At 41.0% G+C, this 20,804-nt stretch overlaps 1 protein-coding gene across 1 annotated transcript in view; it reads left to right on the plus strand.

The window, feature by feature from the left end:
- Window positions 1-639: 639 nt before the first annotated feature.
- Window positions 640-20,804, plus strand: part of c9h8orf34 (chromosome 9 C8orf34 homolog) — a 274,725-nt gene continuing 254,560 nt past the window's right edge. The window contains exon 1 of the mRNA XM_052023371.1: window positions 640-1,541. Coding sequence (XP_051879331.1) covers window positions 1,476-1,541 — 66 coding nt within the window. The 5' untranslated portion in view covers window positions 640-1,475. The remainder of the gene's footprint in view (window positions 1,542-20,804) is intronic.

Raw genomic sequence — 20,804 nt, forward strand, 5'->3', positions numbered from 1 at the left:
CTTCCATTTTCCGCTGACAATTATTGATGAAAGTGTAGTGTGATCCATTCTCATTCTGCCCTAGTTGCTGAAAATTGACATTTGTCTTCAGACTGTTAATGCCATTTTCCTGGTATAACTCATGCTACTCTAAACTTAATCCGCAAAATAAATATGGTTATTCCTGTTTTTAATGTTTGATAAAGAGTTTCACCCATGTGAAATGACAAATAATGACAAAAAACATTGACAAAAAAAAGGTGATTATATTAAGAGGTGATCAGTGTGTGGATATCAATCTACACAAATCCAAGATAACCCTAACTCTTAAGGAATGATGTATTATGTGTTATGCAACTTTAATGAAGAGGGTTCTTACATTACGATGGAATATATTAATACTTGTGGGAGACACAAGCGACTGCAGATGCTGGAATCTGGAGCAAAAAAAACCAAACTTCTGGAGGAACTCAGCAGATTGAATATCATCGGTGGCGGCAGGCGGGGAGGAGGAATTATCACCCACCCGCTTCTGTCTCCCTCCCCCCTCCCGGTTCATCCTGTCCATCACCCTTCACCCCTTTTCTGTCGCCTATCACCTAGCGGCCCCTGCCTCATCCCGCCCCCTCTTTATACCAGCTGTCTTCCCGCTCCACTCTCAGTTCTGATGCAGGGTCTCGGCAGTTCATTTTCCCCAGAGATGCTTTTCGACCCGCTGAGTTCTTCCAGCAGCTTTTTTTTTGTTTCAGGCTCAGTTTTAAAGCGTCTCATACCTGTTAAAACAACGCTACAATCAACATCACAAATCTTTAAAGAACACTGCAGTCATCTGGTTCCTCAACTTTATATTGATGTTTTAAATCATGTGCAACCACTGAAAATATATACCTTCGACTTTAACGACGGGCAACGCATCGTTATTAAATTATATGATTCATTAAATGCCCTTTCGTCCAATTTACCTCAACGACTCTGCAAAGTAGGGAACCTGCATTCGCGACCAGGGCGAGAACTGAGCAATTTGCATTGCAGTACGGAGGCGGAGCTTTGGTGCTGGCGGATCTTTCCCGGTTTGGGAAAGAGGCAACCAAGAGGGGTCGGCCTTTCACACGCTATTGAGGCTGCCGGCCGATGGATAGAGCGGGCGGCCAATGGGCGCGCTAATCCGAATCCCACACTGGAATAACCAAACGTCGCTAGGGAGCAACCTAGAGACGCAACGCTTTGTGTTGACCGGGAAACAGCGAGCAACAATTTGAGCCCGTGTGCTGGCACAGCTCTTTCTCCGGCTTCCACAACTTCAAGTACAGCGATGTAATCAGAAAAAGTGCACCGTCGGCAAGTTACACGCGTGAAACACTAGATTTTGCGATTTTCTTTCTTTTTTTAAAAAGTTGACGATCTGAATTATTTTCAAACAATTTTGGATGTTGCAACAGTAACAAAACAATTCCCCCTCTCGGTGTTTGCTGCTCGGAGACAGGAGGATATTTTTGATGGCGTCTCAGCAGTCCAGAATTCAAGCCTATCTGGAGAAAAACAAGATCGGCCTTCTGTTCGAGGTATCGCAAAAATAATGGAAAAATATTTAACAAAGGGTGTAAAAAGACGGCACACGGGCATCGAAAGATGAAGAAAGTGGTCGTCGAAAACTAGAGTTAACCGTGATGTCATCAGTTTACACAATGCATAAAACTAGTGAGGAGTATAAAATCTCCCGTTTCTGGTAGAGAAGGGGATATTTATAACGTGAGATACTTAAGCAGCTGAAATTGTCAGAAAGGGTCCAGTCGCTCAGCGAAAGTGGCTCAAACAGCACGCCACTAAATGTGGTGTGGGGGCAGTGGTGGCGGTGAGGGGTGTCTGATCATTGGAACCTGTTTCAGAAATCTTACGGTGCATGTTGCTCACTGTTTCAGAAATCTTACGGTGCATGTTGCTCATTGTTCTTTGCGGATTCGGTGATACCAAGAATAAGGCGTAGTAGTTAGTTCATTATTTCTGTCCGGCAGAAGTTGTCGTATCGAGCTCCTCGAGGCAACAAATGAGATTGAAACAAAACGATATCTTCCTGCTCATGCGTTGTAAAGTTGTCATTTTATCTCAGAGGCAGACACAGAGGACAATAATATACACGAATTTTGCTTTGGCAAAGCGACGCTTCCTCTTTTGAGCACTTTCAGCGTGTGGATTATTTGCATATCGTTTCGCTGTGTTCTTAGTTACTGTTTTGTTATTTTCGATGGCAATCGTGGTTCAAAACCCTTCGTGGTCATCGACAGTATAACGCCCTCCGCAGCATACAGCAAATTCATTTTTTCATAAAAGGGAAATTTCTGAAGCAAGCATATCGTGCACCTGAGCCCAACATAAGTGGTGAAGTCCCTTCGGTTGAAATATGGTCTAAGGGAATCGGTTCTTTACATGTGGGACGCGCAAGCGTGTTTCAGTAGTAGCGAAACCAGGAATTTGGATTTATGAAACAATCCTTTGTTAAAGGGATACTGCCCTTGTGAAATCAACACGAACATTTTTGGTACAGTTGTACATTTAGAGTTGATGATTTTCAGGCATATGGTTAAACATTGGCGCTTAACTCGATCCTGTGAAACGGGGACAGCTCCTGGTTCTTATTTCCCAAACAAGAAAATAAACATTGTTAAACAATTCTTAATGAAATCGTGGCCCTTTTATCTCGTTTTTTTAATTCAATAGATATTCCAATAATCAGTAAATTACGGTGTGCAATAATACAAGAGTTAATGCTAAGAACGTGATGTGTAATTAAACTATATCTCATATTGTCATTTCCACAATTAACATATGGAGGCTAAAATATCACATAGGGAAAAGTCTAGATTTTAAAAAATGGTTTATTTTTACATAATGGTTATCGTCTCCCTTTTTCTCCTATTGCTTTCTGAGTTGTATCTTTTAACAGCTGCAAATATATGTACCCGTAAGTATGCACAATTACATTTTTTAGCATGTGACCTAGGATAAGTTTCTGTGCCAGGGGACCTTGAAAGGAACAAAATCAGACAATTTAGTCACTGCACCCTTCAATATTCAAGGAGATCAAGTTTGATCTGAAACCTAACCATTATTCCTTTCGTCTACATTGTTTAACACTTCCTGGTTAATAAAATAAACTATCAATTTTGTTTTAAAAAATAATAAATTTTACTTGCAGAAAAGAATTCCAAACTTCATGTACTGTTGAACATAAAGGTTTCCTAACTTCATTCCTGGAAGGCCTGGCTTTAATTTTCACCCTATGCCCCTCTTCTACCTACACCACCTGTGCCCTTAATATTGTATCAAATTGATTCAATAGCTTTCTGAATCTGAGGGAATATTGCATAATCTCATAATTTAACCATTTATGTTCGATACCATTTATAAATCTATGCTGCACTTCTTTAAAGATGAATACATTCTGTGATATAATAGCCAAAGCATAATACCATAACAAGTAGGAAAAGGAATAGGCTACTCACCTCCTTAAGTTACTCTTCCATTTAATGGAACCACCTTCTTGAAGTCGAATTTCCTGCCCTTTCCCCATCACCCTTGATTCCCTTACTGATTAGAAATAATTTTATCTGAGCTGTAAATGTGCCCAAGGACTCTACCTCTACAGCTTTATGTGGTAGGGAGTTCCAAAGGCATTCAATTCTCCAAGAGAAGATTTTTTTTTCTCAATGATCTTAAATGAGCACCCGCCCATTTTGTGGTTGTGTCTTCTGGACCTGGACATGCTCAAAAGGAAAAATCCTTTCCGCATTTGCGCTGTATACACCTTAAGGATCTAAAATGTTTAAATAAGGTTGTATTTCATTTGTCTAAACTCCAGTGAATAGAGTTGCAACCTTTTAATCTTTCATTGAAGTAGAACCCCTCCATATCTGGGATCATCCTGGTGAACCTTCAATGAAATAATATCTTCCCTTAAATGAGGAGGACAGAATTGCTTAAAGTACTCCAGATTTGATCTCTTGGTGCCTTGTTAAGTTGCAATAAGACTTTCAAACTTTGTACTCCAAACCCCTTGAAATAAGGGCCAATATTTCGTCAGCATTTCCTATTGCCTGCTGTATTTGTGAGCTGGCTTTCTGTGTTTCCCAGATCCCTTCGTGCTGCATCTTCCTTTAATTTTTCTATATTTAAATAACACTCTGATCTTTTGTTCTTGCTTTGAAAATGAAGAAATTCACCTTTTTCCACATTATACTCCGTTTTCCAACTATTCCCCCACTCACCTAACCTATCAATATAGAATCATAGAAATGCGCAGCACAGAAATAAGCCCTTCCAGCACACCTCATCCATGCTGACTGTGATGCCTATCTATGTTAATCCCATTTGTTCATATTAAGCCCATATCCCTCAATGGCTTTCCTGTCTAAGTACCTTTCCAAACACCTTTTAAGCATTATTATTGGATATGTCATTTCTCTCTCCGTAAACCGTTTGTACCTGCCTTACATCTTGCCTTTTCACCTATTTTTATGTCATCTGCTAATTTGGCCAGTGTACATTCATTTCCTTTCTCCTGGTCATTATATCATAAACAGTTGCACTCCTAGCAGTGATCTCTGTGATACCCATTGGTTATAAGCTACCAGCCTGAAATGACCCCATATCCCTACACGTCAAAATTGAACATGGTGTTCTAGGTGTGGTCTAACTGGGATATTGTATAACTCTGACATTCCCCCTAATTTCTTGTATATTGGCCCACTTGGTATTAAAGCTAGCATTCTGCTAACTTTTGACCATTTTCTGTCTCTGCCTATGATATTTTATTAATTTTTGTTCATGGATTCCTATATTCCAATGGACCTCACTGTTTCTAGCTTTGCATCATTTGTAAAGGATTCTAACCTTTTAATGTCTGAAATAAATGACCTTGATTTGCATACTGTGAAATCTATTTGCCACAGTTTTCCCACCACTAGGCTAGTAATATTGCTTTGTAATTTAGTGTTTCTATCTCCATTGATTACAGCAACACCTATCTGTGTGTCATCGACATAATAACTTGTGTATCTTTCTATCCCATCATTCTAAGTTGTATAGAAATGTGAATTATTGATGTCCTGACATTGTCTACAGGACAAAACCAGTCACTTTCTGCCAATTAAAGAATCTGTCCATTTCCCCTATTCTGTGCTCTGTTGCCCTGATTAGCCTTCAATTCCAAGAGCCTCAATTTTAGCTAAACGTATCTTGTGAGAGATTTTATCAAATACCTTCTGGAAGTCCATAAATAACATCCAGAGGACATTCCCTTATCTGCCACATTAATCTCTAAAGATTTCATTCGGGTTAGTCAGGCATGACTGACTCTTTCCAAATATGTTTACTCCCCCTGATCAGCTGAAAAATGTCAAAGGTCACTCCATCTTTACTTGTACATTCTTGCAATTTCCTGAAAATGTTACAAGTTTAGACTGCTGCCATGAATGTTTGTTTCTAGTCTGAAAACTTCATTACATCACTAGCTTTTTCTTTTGCTTAGTCTTTAGTTTACAGCTATGTGGAGTTCAATCTCACTGCTTTGAAGTGGACATGTACTCCAAACAGATGCACTCTGAAACCTAAATTATACCCTATTTGAAATGGAAGGTTCATTTGAAAAACCTTTCTCCTGTCCTCTGGTGGATCAGTCAGATTAAGTAATGGCTTTCCCTTTGTCTGATAAATTGAAAATTCGAGCACTGTTTTCTGATAGACTGTTCGTTCTTAACTGTGCTTTTATGAGGAAAGCAATTCTACTCTGTTCCTTTTTTTTGTAGTTGCTATAAAGCATTAGATACCACACTATTGCCATTCACAGTGAGATGGACCTGTCACAGCTTCATCTTTGCTAATGAGCTGGAAATTCTTCCACAGTGCTACCTGAGTTCATTCTCCTGGCACTTGAGCTGAATCTGAGAGTTCTCAAATGCAGTGAAGAATGCTGTACAGAGAATTCAGCAACAGAGTGATCTGAAAGCCATCACTAACTTTATTGGGCAGACCTGTTACCTGTTGTCAGTGTTTACACTGGGAGTTACTAGTGGATGCCATGATATCCAGCACTGGAGTGGGCATAAGTCAGTAGCAGAATCTCCCACCCTGCTGCTGTGCTGCCAGCTGGCCTGGTACTGCATCAGTTGTCTGTGTGCCAGTGCAAAATTTGGCAAACTTTCAAGTTCTCAGGCTTGGAAATATCCCCACTGAGCCTGCAGTAGGTTAAGGCTGGCACATGTACAGCAGGGATATTCAAATAAATGGGAGAAGTCAGCTGCTTGGAAGATGATAGGTGGAGCTCTTTTTGTTTATTTAAATAAGTTAGCTTAAATGTTTTAGTTTTCTATAAGTAGGTATGGTTTTCAGTTCTTTTAATATAAAATCATAATTCTATCATGTCTAATGATTTTATTTTTAAATAACTGGTTTTGAATTCTCTGACATTCAATAATTGATAACTTGACAGTGGTTATGGGTTTAAGTTACTGGAATGTAAACAGAGAATTCTCAATGAGTCAGGCAGTGCCTGCAGAGAGAGAAAAATAGAGTTAATGTTTCAGTGGGTGAACTTTCTGTTGAAAGGTCATTGACCTGAAATGTTAACTCTGGTTCTCTCTACACAGGTGCTGGCCAATTTGCTCATGATTCTAGCATTTTCTGTTTCTATTTCAGATTTTCTGCAGCTGCAGAATTTAGCTTGTTGTTTAAATTACTGACCTAGCAGACACAGTTCTGGACCATTGATCCAGTGGTCCATATTGGAATCCTTCCATCGTAGCTTTGAAATTTTAAGTCCAAATAATTATGTAAATCTGGAATTAAAGCTAGATTAAGTGACTGTAACAATGGAACTAAACAGAGAGTACACCAGTGTCCTTGAGGGAAGGGTATCGTTACCCTGTCTGGCCAATGTGGTTGACTCTTAACTGCTTTAATTTAAGGGACAATAAACGCCAGCAAAGGTAACAATAACCACATGTTCTGAACAAATAAATATTTTTTTAAAAAAATGAGTCAGGGTTGGGTCTCACCATTTGTCAAAACTATCCTCTGAGTGCAGTTGGCTGTTTGCACTGAGGCACCCACGTTGCTGTGCTCTGCCATGCCAACAAGTTGGGAACTGGGTTCCCAGTGGAAGACTTTGTCTGGGCCATCCTGGAAGAAGGGCCATGACCCAAGGGAAGGCGGCTTGCAGTCTCGGGATGCTCTACCCCAATATATTTCCTCTCCAGAGGAATATCTGGACAGGATCAAACTTCATTCAATTCAACATCAGTTAAATCATAACGTCAGTTAATGCATGGTCTTTCAAGAAAGTTCCTGGGCAACTAGGGATGAGTGATGACAGCAATACTTGCGTCTAATAAATAAAATTGAAATGAGCTAATGCTTCTAGTATGTTGTTCATGGCCTCCAGTACTTTTTATATTTCCAGGCTCAAGTGGACAGATACAGAAGTCTGGTGTTCACAGGCACCCTTACTTGAGCGTGCTAGCATTTCCCTATGGAACAATTGGCTAGCTGTCAGTGCAGTTTGGTCCATTATATTTTCCTTAGAAGTGGTGCAGTGAAAGTGCATTAGATTGATTCCTGGGCTGAAGAGGTTGCTCTCTGAGGAGAGATTGAGTGGGGTGCATCTATAGAGTAGAGTTTAGAAGAACTCCTCCTTAATGACATTCAACACAGGCGCACCACAAGGTGCTCTCTGAGGAGAGATTGAGTGGGGTGCATCTATAGAGTAGAGTTTAGAAGAACTCCTCCTTAATGACATTCAACACAGGCGCACCTCAAGGATGCATGCTTAGCCCACTGCTCTACTCTCTCTACACTCATGACTCTGTGGCTTGGCACAGCTCAAATGCCATCTATAAATTCGCTGATGACACCACTATCGTTGGCAGAATCTCTGACGGCGACAAGGAGGTATGCAGGAGTGCGATAGATCGGGTGGTTGAGTGGTGCCGCAACAACAACCTCGCACTCAATGTCAGTGAGACCAAGTCATTGATTGTGGACTTCAGGAAGGGGAAGTCAGGAGAACGCAAATCAGTCTTCATTGAGGGGTCAGTGGTGGAAAGGGTGAGCAGCTTCAAGTTCCAGGGCATCGACATCTCAGAGGATCTATCTTGGACTCAACACATTGATGCAATCACAAAGAAGGCACTCTGCCAGCTCTACTTTGTTAGGAGTTTGAGGAGATTTGGTATGTCACCAAAGACTCTTGCAAATTTCTACGTATGTACAGTGGAGAGCATTCTGACTGGTTGCATCACCGCCTGGTATGGAAGCTCCAATGTGCAGGATCTCAAGAGGCTGCAGAGGGTTGTAGACTCAGCCAGCTCCATCATGGACACAACCCTCCCTTCCAACGAGGACATCTTCAAGAGGCAGTGCCTCAAGAAAGTAGCATCTACCATTAAGGACCCTCACCACCCGATATTGATTTGTCTTGAAAGAAGATAATGAGAAGGTGTTTAGAATTTGGAACTTGCTACCATTCAGCTTAGTTACAGTGAAGACTGCAGATGCCTTTCAAATTAAGGTGGAATCTGAGCTAGAAAGAAGTAGATATGCAGATCAGGGTCTGGGAAGCCCCATGTGTTGCATAAACACCAGCACAGACTGATCATTTGTGTTGTAAATTACATGTAAAATGTCAAGAAAGCACAAAGTGAAAATTGTAGCAAAAGATAAACCACTGGTGGAACTCAGTGGGTCGGGCAGTATCTGTGGAGACAGAAGGGTGGTTGATGCTTCAGGTTGAGACCCTGCATCAGGTCTGAAGTGAGCTAGTCAATGTAAAGAGGTAATAGGGAGGGATGAGGCAGGGACTTGCAGGCAATAGAGAGAACTAGGTGAGGAGGGGGATGATGGGCAGATGAAGCCAAGTGGGAAGGTGGGAGGAGTAAAATTGGGAGACAGTGGATGGTGGGTGAAAGCTAGAGACAGAAAGAGAGAGACAAAATGGGGGTTGGTGGAGCCAGGTGGGGGGAGGGGATGGTAGCAGTAGAGGCAGAGGTTGGAAGGTGACAAGTAAGGAAGGTGATGAGGAACCAGAAAAGGGTGGGTGGGTGCGGTGGGGGGAAGGAACGATGGGCAGATAGAATCAGTTGCGGGAGGGTATAGGAGACCCAGTAGGTTAAGTGTGTGGGTAATAGGCAGATGGAACCAGCTGGGGGAAGGGAACAAAACTGGGTGATGGGACTAGGGGAGCAGGGTGGTTTGGAGAAGCAAGGAGGATCAGAAGGAGAGAGACAAAGTACAGAGGGTGCGTGTTACCTGAAATGCAAAAATTCAGTATTCATACCTTTGGGTTGTAGATTAACTGGGCAGAATATGGGGTGTTGTTTTAGTTTGTGTTTGGCCTTACCCTGACAGACTGAGCACAGGTGTTCTGCAAAACATTTGCACGGTCTGTCCTTGGTCTTGCCAATGCAAAGCAGGCCACATCGAGAGCATTGAATGCAGTAGACAGGGTGGGAGGAGGTGCAGGTGAATCTTTGCCTGATCTGACAGGGCTGCTTAGGTCCCTGGATGGTGGTAAGGGAGGGGGATTTAGTGTGAGGGAGTATATTTGAATGTTGTTTCCGATAGCTTGTTATTCATAAATGCTGAAAAATTGGAAGGCCAATCAGAAAACCCTGGAGAAATTTAATATCAGTGTTTAATGTGGTGCTGGAGCTCAAGTAACGACACATACTTGCCTGATTTTTGTTCTGGATTATAAGAAGAGACATGAGGAACATAGGAGTATAAAAGGGCATTTTGGTTCAATAACATAATCAACTTGTTTCAATTTAATCTTAATGTCTCCTGGGCAAGGAATTGCCTTACCATCTTTTTTAATGGGGAGAAACCAGGATCTTGGGTTACCAGACCAGGTATGTGAAAGTCTCACAAAGATCAAGACTTATGAGATCCACATCCTTGTTGGTTTTCCTGTGTACTGCTGTGGTGAATGTTTTCGCATGACATACTCCATTGACGTATTGCAAGTTCTCATAGCTGCAATGACGGGCAGTGGTAAGAAGAGTGCTCCCAAGTGGTCAGAGGGTCCTGAACAGGTGGGAGAACAGTGCCGCAGGAAGTATGTTCTTCGTTCATGTGGGGTCACAGCCAACCTATCTTAGTGAAAAGTTTCCAGGGAGCTCTCTGAATACTTGCATTTTGGGACAGCCTTTAATGCATACAGTTATTCAGTGGTAGCACTCCCTGCAGCTGGAAGAATGTTGCTTGTAAATACCTTTCAGAGCTGGATGCAGAGAACGCACTTGCAAATCTATATGTTCTTAGGTATGTGAGCCTGCAACATGTCAATGAGTACATTGTGCTGAAAAATGCCTATGTCTGCTTTGATTACTCCTCTGGACTGAAGGAAATGTTTGGAGTTTGGGTGATTTCCCTAATGCAATGGTAAGATATGGCAGAAATCAGCAGCAGCAGCCTGGAATGAACCTGCCAATAGAAAGCTGAGTTCCTATGGTCAAAACCTCCACAGTCCAGGCATATGTGTGAGGCTGTATTTAATATTGATCTCGGTGCTCAAAGAGTCCAGTTTGGCTGTTGGTTAAAAAGCATGGCTTCAGGGAGAGTAGGATTGGCAAATCATGGCCATTCTATTAGTAAACAAGAAGTGTCTTTTTTCAAAGCAGCAACGTTGAAAATCTCACTGGCACTTCACTTGAAATCATTTTGGAGAGTTTTACTCCAGAAAAATTGGTGTTCGGACAAATGAAATTTCTGACTGATGTCAAGACTCTAAGAATGTGCATCAAATTGCTCTGCTCGGGATTAAGTCTATTTTCAGCTGCATGGCGATGTGTTTTTTGTTGTATGAAAGAATTTCTAGGCCAGCATTTCACATTTTTCATATGTTCATTTGTGGAATCTGGGTGCTGCCAGCAAGGCCAACATTTATTGCCCATCCCTAACAGCCCTTGAGAAGGCAGCAATGAGCCACCTTCTTGAACCACTGTGGTCCTTCTGGTAAAGGTGTTCTCACAGTACTATTGCTTCAGGGTAGGGGGGAATTCTAAAATTTAGAACCAGCGATGATGATCCAGGGATATATTTTCAAGACCTTTTTGGTGGCCAAACATGTCTGATATAAGTGTTGTGTTCTGTTTCTGAAGATTGTTACCTTCAATGGAATCACATTTTAGAAGCAGCATACGTTGTGCAGCCAATATAGCACTACGCAACAAGACTTTCTACAAACCTCCATAAATTTTAAAACACATTTTCTTTGATAGTGATATCTTTGTCAGAATATTTAAAAAAAGAAGTTAACATTTGAAAATAAAAGTCTGTTAATCTGGCATGTTTGGGATTTGAGTGGTGCAGGACCAGCAGGTTTTCTGGACTATCAGATGTTATACTATTAATACCCCAACACACTTTAATTTATTTCTTTTCAAGATGTTACACTGTGGGATAATAAATTTTCTAGTGAATACAATAAGTTTAAAGGAAGCATGAGAAACAGAACCAGGTAATTACAAGGCAGCACAGTGAATAGAACCAGATAAGTATAAAGAGAACGTAGGAACTTGAGCCCCAGTGATTTGGAAGGAATTGGGGAACTGGGGTCTCGGTGATCCAGATGCTGAGTATTTGGCATTTCCAAAAAGTCAAATAATGGATTATTGGAGTTTTACTGTGTTTTGAGTCACCTTGAAATGTCCTTATTTTGTGGGCATAAGCCCAATTGTCTTGCCCTGTTTTTCATGTCATTGCAATTGTCTTGTCTCGTGCCAAATTTAAGTTTATTCAAATGAATATTATGAAGAAATTGACTGACCATTTGGCCCTTAATCCTACATAATTACTGTATGTAAGACACAAATAATGATTTGGAAGAGGGGACCGAATGTACTGTATCTAAGTTTGTTGATGACACTAAATTGAGTGGAAAAGAAAATTGCGCAGAGGATGCGGAGAGTCTGCAGGTAGGTTAAGTGAGTGGCCAAGGGTCTGGCAGATGGAGTACAATGTTGGTAAATATGAGGTCATCCACTTTGGAAGGAAAAATAGAAGAACAGATTATTTAAAAAGTGAAAGATTGCAGCACGCTGTTGAGCAGAGGGACTGGAGTGCTTGTGCATGAATAGCAAAAGGTTGGTTTGCAGGTGCAACAGGTTATCAAGCAGGCAAATGTAATGTTGGCCTTCATTGCTAGAGGGATTGAATTTAAGAGCAGGGGGGTAATGCTGCAACTGTACAGGGTACTGGTGAGGCCGTACCTGGAGGACTGCATGCAGTTCTGGTCTCCTTACTTGAGGAAAGATGCACTGGCTTTGGAGGTGGTGCAGAGGAGGTTCACCAGTTTGATTCCAGAGATGAGGGGGTTAGCCTATGAGCAGAAATTGAATCCCCTGGGACTATACTCGCTGGAATTCAGAAGAATGAGGGCGGATCTTATAGAAACATATAAAATTATGAAAGGGATAGATACGATAGAGGCAGGAAAGTTGTTTACTCTGGTCGGTGAGACTAGAAATAGGGGATGTAGCATCAAGAATTCGGGGGAATAGATTTAGGATGGAAATGAGGAGAACCTGCTTTTCCCAGAGAGTAGTGAATCTGTGGAATTCTCTGCCCAGGGAAGCAGTAGAGGCTACCTCATTTAACTACATTTAAGACCGAGTTAGATAGATTTTTGCATACTAAGGGAATTAAGGGTTATGGGGAAAAGGCAGGTAGGTGGATCTGAGTCCACAGCCAGATCAGCCATGATCTTATCGAATGGCGGAGCAAGCTTGATGGGCCAGATGGCCTATTCGTGCTCCTATTTCTTATGTTCTTGTGTAAATAGAGGTTACTTGACTATTTTATTTGCTAGAAAAACTGAAAACTAACCTTTCTCATGGTTTTTTTATGTTTTGCTTCAAATGCTTGTATATTTGTCCCCTTTTAAAGATTAATTAGTCTTTGTCATATAGCTAATGTCCCTCTTCATGTTTCATGACAATTTTAAATTAATCCCTCTTTGTCACGGATCTCCTTGCCTTGAGGAGAAAATGGTCTTTGTTATTTATTCCATCAAAATTCTTCATAATATGAAAAAGCATCGGTTGAATCGCTTGGATATTTCTGCTCCAGTGGGAGTAATCTTTGTATATCAACTGTTTATTTGCAACTATGAATCATGGTATTCTGGTGATGCCCTGCTGCAGTGAAAGTGGTTAAGGCAATTTCAAATTTTAAAATGGAGGGAGGACTTGGTTCTTAACTTAAGTATCCCTTTAAAGAATGATCCTGTGATTGAATTTACTTATGGAGTTGCTAAATGGCCAGCTAGTTTGACTTCAGAAGTGTTTCATCTTGTAAGAGGTGAATGACCATTTGTTTAACTCCGACAATGGGCCTTTGACCTGAAACGTTAGTTCTATTTCTCTTCCCGAAGATGCTGCCTGACCTGCTGAGTATTTCCAGCATTTTCTGTTTTTATTTCAGACTTCCAGCATCCACAGTTTTTTTTGATTTTTCGATCATTTATCGTGACCTGTTATGTTTAGAAGATGGCTCGGGCAAAGAATTCCTTCATCCTGCCTGCCAGTGATATTTCGTGACCCCTCTTTGCCTTCCTAATGCCTTTTTTAAGTGACTTCCACACTTATTATACTCTTGACAGGCCTCCCTCATCACTCTATACCTATTATATGCTTTTTTTTTCCTCTTCATCCAACTCTCTATCCCTCGACATCCAGGGTTTCCTGTATCTGTGGTCCTTGGAATATGATGGCACTGAACTCTTGTTATTTTGTCTTTGATTATTTCCCACTGTGGAGATGTAGATTTACCTGCAAGTAGATGCTCCCGCTCTATCTTTGTCAGGTCCTTTTTTTACTTCAATGAAATTGTCCTACCCTCAATGTCAGACCTTTATTCCTGATCTATCCCCATTTTTCTTTCCATTACCACTTTGAAATATACAGAGTTATTGTCGCTACCTCAAGTTCTCACCCACTGATGCTGCCTCCACTTGAGCTCCTACTTTCCCTTAAACAGGGTCCAGTCATGCTCCTCCCCTCATTGAATTATCAATATATTGTGTCAAAAAGCTCTCCAGGATACACCTCAAAAATTCACCCACTCTGAGCCTTTAACTCTTGTGCAATCCCAGTTAATATTTGGGAAATTGAAATCCCCTCGTACTATAACGCTACTTTTATCACACCACCCTGCTATTTGCCAACATATCTGTTCCTCTATCTCCTGATGACTGTGAGGAGGTCTGTAATACACACCCCCAGCAAAGTGACAACACCCTTTTTGCTCCTAATCTGTACCCACATGGCCTCATTCGAGGAGACTTCCAGGATATATCACCCCCACCCCCATCAATACTGAAGTAATGCATTCCTTGACTAACAGTGCAATCCCACTTCCTATTTTACATCTCCCCCTCTATCTTGCCTGAAAATTCTGTACCCTGGGATACCAAGTTGCTAGCCCTGCCCACCTTTCAACCATATCTCAGTGATGGCAACAATATTGTAGTCCCACGTGTTAATTAAAGCTTTGAATTCATCTAGCTTCCCATTTAGACTTTGTTATGTTTGTTCTTCATCACGAGACAAACTTGGCGTAGGTATAACATCTGAACATGTATTAAAACAACAACAGGCTGCAATAGACAAGCTGGCTGCTTTTCCCACTCTTTCCAGCCACTTCCTGTTTTCCCCCATGTGACCCCTTGCATTGCCTGCTGGGAACTGTAGTTCTTTATTATAACTACATAACAACACATAATATCACAGACTCCTTACATTAAAATATATGCAATTTAGCTTTGTATTCTCCTCCGTGTATTTACCCTCATAATCTGCCTACTGGATTTAATAACTTTTTCTCCTCTAGGTGACTGTACCTCCCCATCTAAACATCAACACTCATCCCCTTTCCCCTGTCAACTCAGTTTAAACCTTCCCAAGAGCACTAGAAAATCTCTCCACGAGATTCAGTCCTGTTCTGATTTGGATGCAACCCGTCCCTCTTGTACAGGTTTCCCCTGCCCTAGAAGTGGTCCCAATGATCTAGGAACCTAAGTCCAACCCCTTCTAACATTCCTTTAGCCACGTCTTCATCTGACGTACCCTTCTGTTCCTATACTTGCTAGTTCATGGCACCAAAAGCAATCCAGAGATTAGAACCTTTGAGATCCTGCTCTTTAAATGACCAATTTGCTCTTTAAACTCATGTCACAGGACCTCATCCCTCCTCCTACCAATGCCGTTTGTGCCAATATGTATTATGATCAGTAATTGTTCACCCTCCCCTTTAGTATGTCCTGCAGCCACACCGAGACATTCTTGACCCCAGAATCAGGGAGGCAATAATGTGTTGGGCCTCGTTGTAATGGTGCAGGAGCCCACAGACAGGTCAGAGTGTGAATAGGATGAAGAATTAAAATGGCGATCAGAAGTTTAGGGTCACTCCTGCGCTTTAAATGCAGGTGCTCTGCAAAGCACTAATGCAGTTCTTCAGTGTAGAGGAGATCACATGACGAACACTGAATACAGTATGCTTAGTTTTGTGGTTTCTGAGGTGGCTAATCAGGTGGGAAGTGGTTGATGTGATGGGCCAGTGTGTAGTTTGAGATGTACCAGTGTTCCATCTGTCACTTTCTCAGGACTTCTGGGTACTCCCAATGCATGGTGTCAAAGTGGTCACAAATGCTCCTTCTCCAATTTGTGTAGTCCTGGGCCAGAGGTTTCCAGGAGTCAGTGGGGGTGTTGCATTTCTGTAAGAGAGCTTTGATCGCATCCTTGAATCTTTTTCTCACCCAGTAACCGTCCCCAGGACAGAGCTCGGAATAGAATGTTTCAGGATTCTGGGCTTGGGCATGTGAACGACGTAGCCAGCTCAACATAGCCAAATGAGTATAACTGGGGCCTCAATGTTGTATGTGGGAAAAGATACTAATATTGGTCTTTCTGGTGAATTTGGAGGATCTTACAGAGATAGCATTGATTATATTTTTCCAATGTTTGGAGATGCTTGCTGTACGGTAATCCATGACTCAGAAGCATATAGGAGGGCAGGATTATTCGTTTCTGGTAGTCCATGCGGCTGGTGCCAGGCCTGAGGTCTTGCTCTTCAAATACCCTATTCCTCAATTGACTGTAGGTGGTACTGGAGCATTGAAGGTCATAGTTAATTCCATCATCAATGTCTTTCTTCACTGAGAGGTGGTTCTTGAGATATGGGAAGTGGTCCACGTTTCCAGGGTCTCATCATGAACCTTTATTGTTGGAGGACAGTGTGGTGCTGCAGTACCTGGACAATTTTCAGTCTTCAAGTGATATTTATTACAAGAGATTGCTGGACACCAGTAGAAAGAGAGTTGAGCATGAACTCTTTCAGTCCACCTGGAAAAACCTCTTATTCCCACCAGAAATAAAATTGCCTATTGTACCATTGGGTGGGGAATGCAATAACAGGAAGTCAGAGAAGTCTGGCCAGGTTCCTGAGTTCTAAGTGCTCCCATCATTTATGAGAAGGCACTAGAGATTCATGTTGAAAAGACAGGTGCAATGTTGGTAAAGGGGATGAAAAGGCATTGAGCATATTTATTTTTAAGGTTTATTATTGAGCTGTAGGTCACTAATACCATTTTCCTGTCGCAGGTCCTAATAAACTCTCCAAAACCAGATTTTGGTTTAATGACACCTCTGTTATTGAATTAATAATTTGCAATGAATTTATTAAGGTTTTTTTAGTTATAGTTGTTAATCAAGCTTAACCAATCTGAATATCAAAGTAAAATTACTATTTTGACACTTCCCATTCCTGTAGATTCCAAGCTATTTATCACAATCTAAAATACAATTGCATCTCCATTATAGCTGCATCCTGCTGACATGGACTTTCTGATCACTAGTGGTGCTAAGCATTTGATGTAAATTGCTTACAGTGGAGTTAACAGAATGTTTGCTAAGGTGCTGACACCTTGTATTTCTATTTACATTTTGAGCTGACTTATTTACTGTATGCTTCTGTACAAAGAGTGCCTTTTGGCAGCCTTTGCAGCCAGGTTCACAGTAGTCTCTTTCCCTAAAGCATAGAATGGCAAAAAAAGATAAGAACGGTAATACCGTGGGAATACTGTCACCTGCAAGTTTGCCCATGATTTTTACTTGGAGGTGTATCCCCATTCCTTCATGTTCACTGGTTAAGAATCCTGAAATTTCAGATATTATACCATTGAGGAACCATCATCAGTCCAAAACAACAGTCAGGGGGGAATAGTCACCATCATTATCATAGTACATTCGCTGACAGGGAATCACAGCAGATATGTGAGTGTTCTGCAAGTCACGAGAACACAAAACGAAAGGTTCAGGGCTAGAAATTTGATAACGTCCATTTTCAATTAATCTTCACGCAAAATACATGGTAAGCCTTGATGACCTCTCACTATTATTGTAGAGGGAGATAGGAGTGAATTGAGGTGAAGATTGAGGGTGGTGTGGTAGGACTGACCTTAAAAAATGGAATGGACTGAGAAGATGATGGATGGGGGCAAGGGGAAATCCGGGAGAAAATTATGGAGTGGAGGCAGGGAGATAATCAATGGATATCAGTGAGGAGGTGGCAGAGCAGGAAGTGATCTGATGGCTAATGGAGTCTGATCCAGTATAAGACCTATAGAGCTTGTACACTCTAAAACAACCTTGGGTATGATGTGGCCTATCAGCCAATTTAGTATAGCTGGCAACTGGCATTCCACGGAAGTGGTGTTACTTAAATGGTGCCCAGCCCACTGTTGGGGATGATCACTGAGGATGTCAAGAAGAAACAGGAACTTAACCTATGGCAGAACAACCCATTCTGGAAGAATCTTCACTGCTGAATGCCCTGGCAATAACCTGGTTAGGGATAAGTAAAGCAGGACCATGCCCTAACCCTCCAGTAAAAACAATTGCAAAAGTGATCTAAGGAGGATTGAACTGCATTTTATGAAAGCACAGGATAGGCATGCAGAATCCCTGATAATGATCAGTGATTAGGTGCCTGATAGAATTCTACCACATAGTGAGATGCATCTTTCAACTTTGAATTTTTGATATAGTTCGGGTTGTTGGTGCAAGTTTAAATCAAATGTTGTGGGGCATTCAGTTTTTCTTTTGAGTGAAATGCAACATTATTTAAATGATTAATTTATGCTAACATTTTTAAAACTTACAAAGTTTATTAAATCTGCTATATATTTCAAAAAAATTAAAGTATGCCATGATGTAATTTTCATAGTTTCTACAATCTGCAACACTTATAGGAGGCAAAATCCAGGGCCCAGCATCAGAACGATTATATTATGGAGTGCAGATGAAAGGAAGAGAATTCATGACATGTAGAACGTGGGGTGGTAATAGATTGCGATTTAAGGCAGCTATGAAGGTGAATGAGAGCTTAAAGGAGAACCGGCATCATTGAAGCTATTTTAATATTTGAACTTGGAAAAATGTCCCTGGTCAATTAATTGTAATAAAATTAAATACAGTAAATACTATTCTTCAACATAATTATAAGATATTTTAATCTCAAATTCACAAAATCACAAAATAAGAGACACATGCCATTGAGTTAATGCTGAAGTGCAACACTGTCACCGTGAGTTAATCAAGTTTGTCTCTTCTGAACGAAAGACTAAGAATGAACAGATGGATACAGAAGGGTGATTTTTTCAAAATGGTTTGCGGAGAGCTAGAGGCTGCCTGTTTGTGTCTGGTTGAAACTGCGGCTGTTGTTTGGTTTCTATTTTTGTTTCCATTTTCACATCTTGTATCATTCCTATGCAATATTCAAGAGGCCCTGCAAACATGCAAGTAGATTAGCCACCTGAAACTGGTGTAACGCTTTTTACATGCAAAGTGGAGTTCTATGCTTGTTAAAGTACTTGAATTGGGAAATCTAGGTATATTTAGGCTGTGTACATTTCTTAGCCTTTTGGGGATTTAAGCACATGTTGCAGTTGCTCAACCCAATTTACAAGGTGCTGAGAGGCCTAATGAATGGTTCCATAAAGCAGTAGAGTTTGTACTGGACCTACAACAAAAAAAAATGTTTTGTAATGATGTGACCTGCTAACCAGCTTAAAAAAGTTAGCAGCCAACATACTACCTTCCTCCCACCGGGAAGCTACATTATTTGTTTCTGGCAGAATTTAAATTGATGGCCAGCCCAAATCCAACGCAGACTTGGTATGGCACAAACTGAGAGGAAAGCCAGTTTCTTTTCTGACTTTGTGCCTCTTGGGAAGAGGACCAACTACTTGGGTATTGCATCAGTGCGGTGGGAAAAATTTTCCAAAAACACCTTCTGGTAGTTGGGGTTCCTTATCACCAGCACCCAACTCATGAAATTAGTCAGCATTTTAATTAAATGTTTCTGCCTGGTAGAGTTCTAATCTGGTAGAGTTAACAGGTAGCTTTTTTCAAAATGAAATGATCAACTATTTACGAATCATTAAACTCAAAATAGAGTAACATCACCATGTCTGGAATTTGATACAATGATGATCTCAGTGTCAGCAAATCTTTGGATCATTGCCTACCCTGGTCTGCAGAATTTAGCCACTGATACCATCCACCCTCCAAGATACAGCTCACTAACCATCAGGCTAATACAAAAATTCAACTGCAGTAATCTAATCCCACCAAGCTCCTGCTGATTTTCTATATATCTGATGATGAAAATTGATCTCCTGTGTTCTAACCTCCCATCATATGCTGTGCAAAGATCAGTGATTTTATTCCCAGCATTCAGTCTGGGAGATGTCTTCTACGCCATGACCCCATTGGCAGTACGATTTAGAAATTCTATGAAATTGCAGCAAATTTTAATCACAAGGTTTCTGCAACATTGTTCAAAAGGAAAGGAAAATCTTATTAACTATTTTTAAAAATCTTCTCAACTTGCAATACAGCTAATTGGTCACAAATGAACAAAGGATTATTTATAAACCAAGTTAGGCATGAGACAATGGCAATTGGTAGATTGTACAGTGCTTGAAGTTTTAAAGTTCCTAGGATCATTTTAGAATTAATTATTCTCATTAAGTTGCTGAATTCATCTTATTGCTTTGGATTTGTTTAAACATGTAATAGATATTGGGGAATATAGTAACTGCTCAGCTAACCTCCCCCCACCCCCCCCAATGGCTTGCCAAGCTGTGTGCCCACCTGAGCCCCAGCAGCAGCAAAACAAGATTGGTCCTTCATTTAGTCCTAGACAGTAATGTGAAGCCCACCCATTTGTAGCAATGCTGTGTATCCTGCTTTGGCTCAACTTTGGTCATGGAGTGCTGCTAGCAGTGTCATCACTAAGACTTCCATTTAACATTTCTGCAGCAAAATACCAATCCCTCAATTGTAATAGATCTTTATCTTTAGTTGTTGCCCCCCCCTCCCCCCTCCCCCCTCCCCCCTCACAAGGAGAAAGTAGTCCAAAGATATGGTATGTGAGCAGCTCTGGTAGAGTAACTAAGAAATTACATGCGAGACATAAGTCTCAAATGTATTATTTTAATGTACAGCAGAATGGATGGTTGATTTATCGACTTGATTACTTTTTGGGAAGATTGTTTGGTAACAATGCCAAGTTCAGCTGTAAGAAAAAAAACTTTCAGCACTTTGCTCTTCCTAGCTTATAAAGGGTTGTTGAATCATTTCCTGCTATGTTTCCCTGAAAGCAGTAGGTCAGGACAGATGTTTGCATACATAAAGTTTCTGTGGGCTTGGTGACTCAGTTTAAGTGAATAATAAACTTGTGACACTGAATTGCTCAAATTTGCATTTTTCCTT

The sequence above is a fragment of the Pristis pectinata genome, chromosome 9 (assembly GCF_009764475.1).
Source record: "Pristis pectinata isolate sPriPec2 chromosome 9, sPriPec2.1.pri, whole genome shotgun sequence".
In the NCBI taxonomy this organism is placed as follows: domain Eukaryota; kingdom Metazoa; phylum Chordata; class Chondrichthyes; order Rhinopristiformes; family Pristidae; genus Pristis; species Pristis pectinata.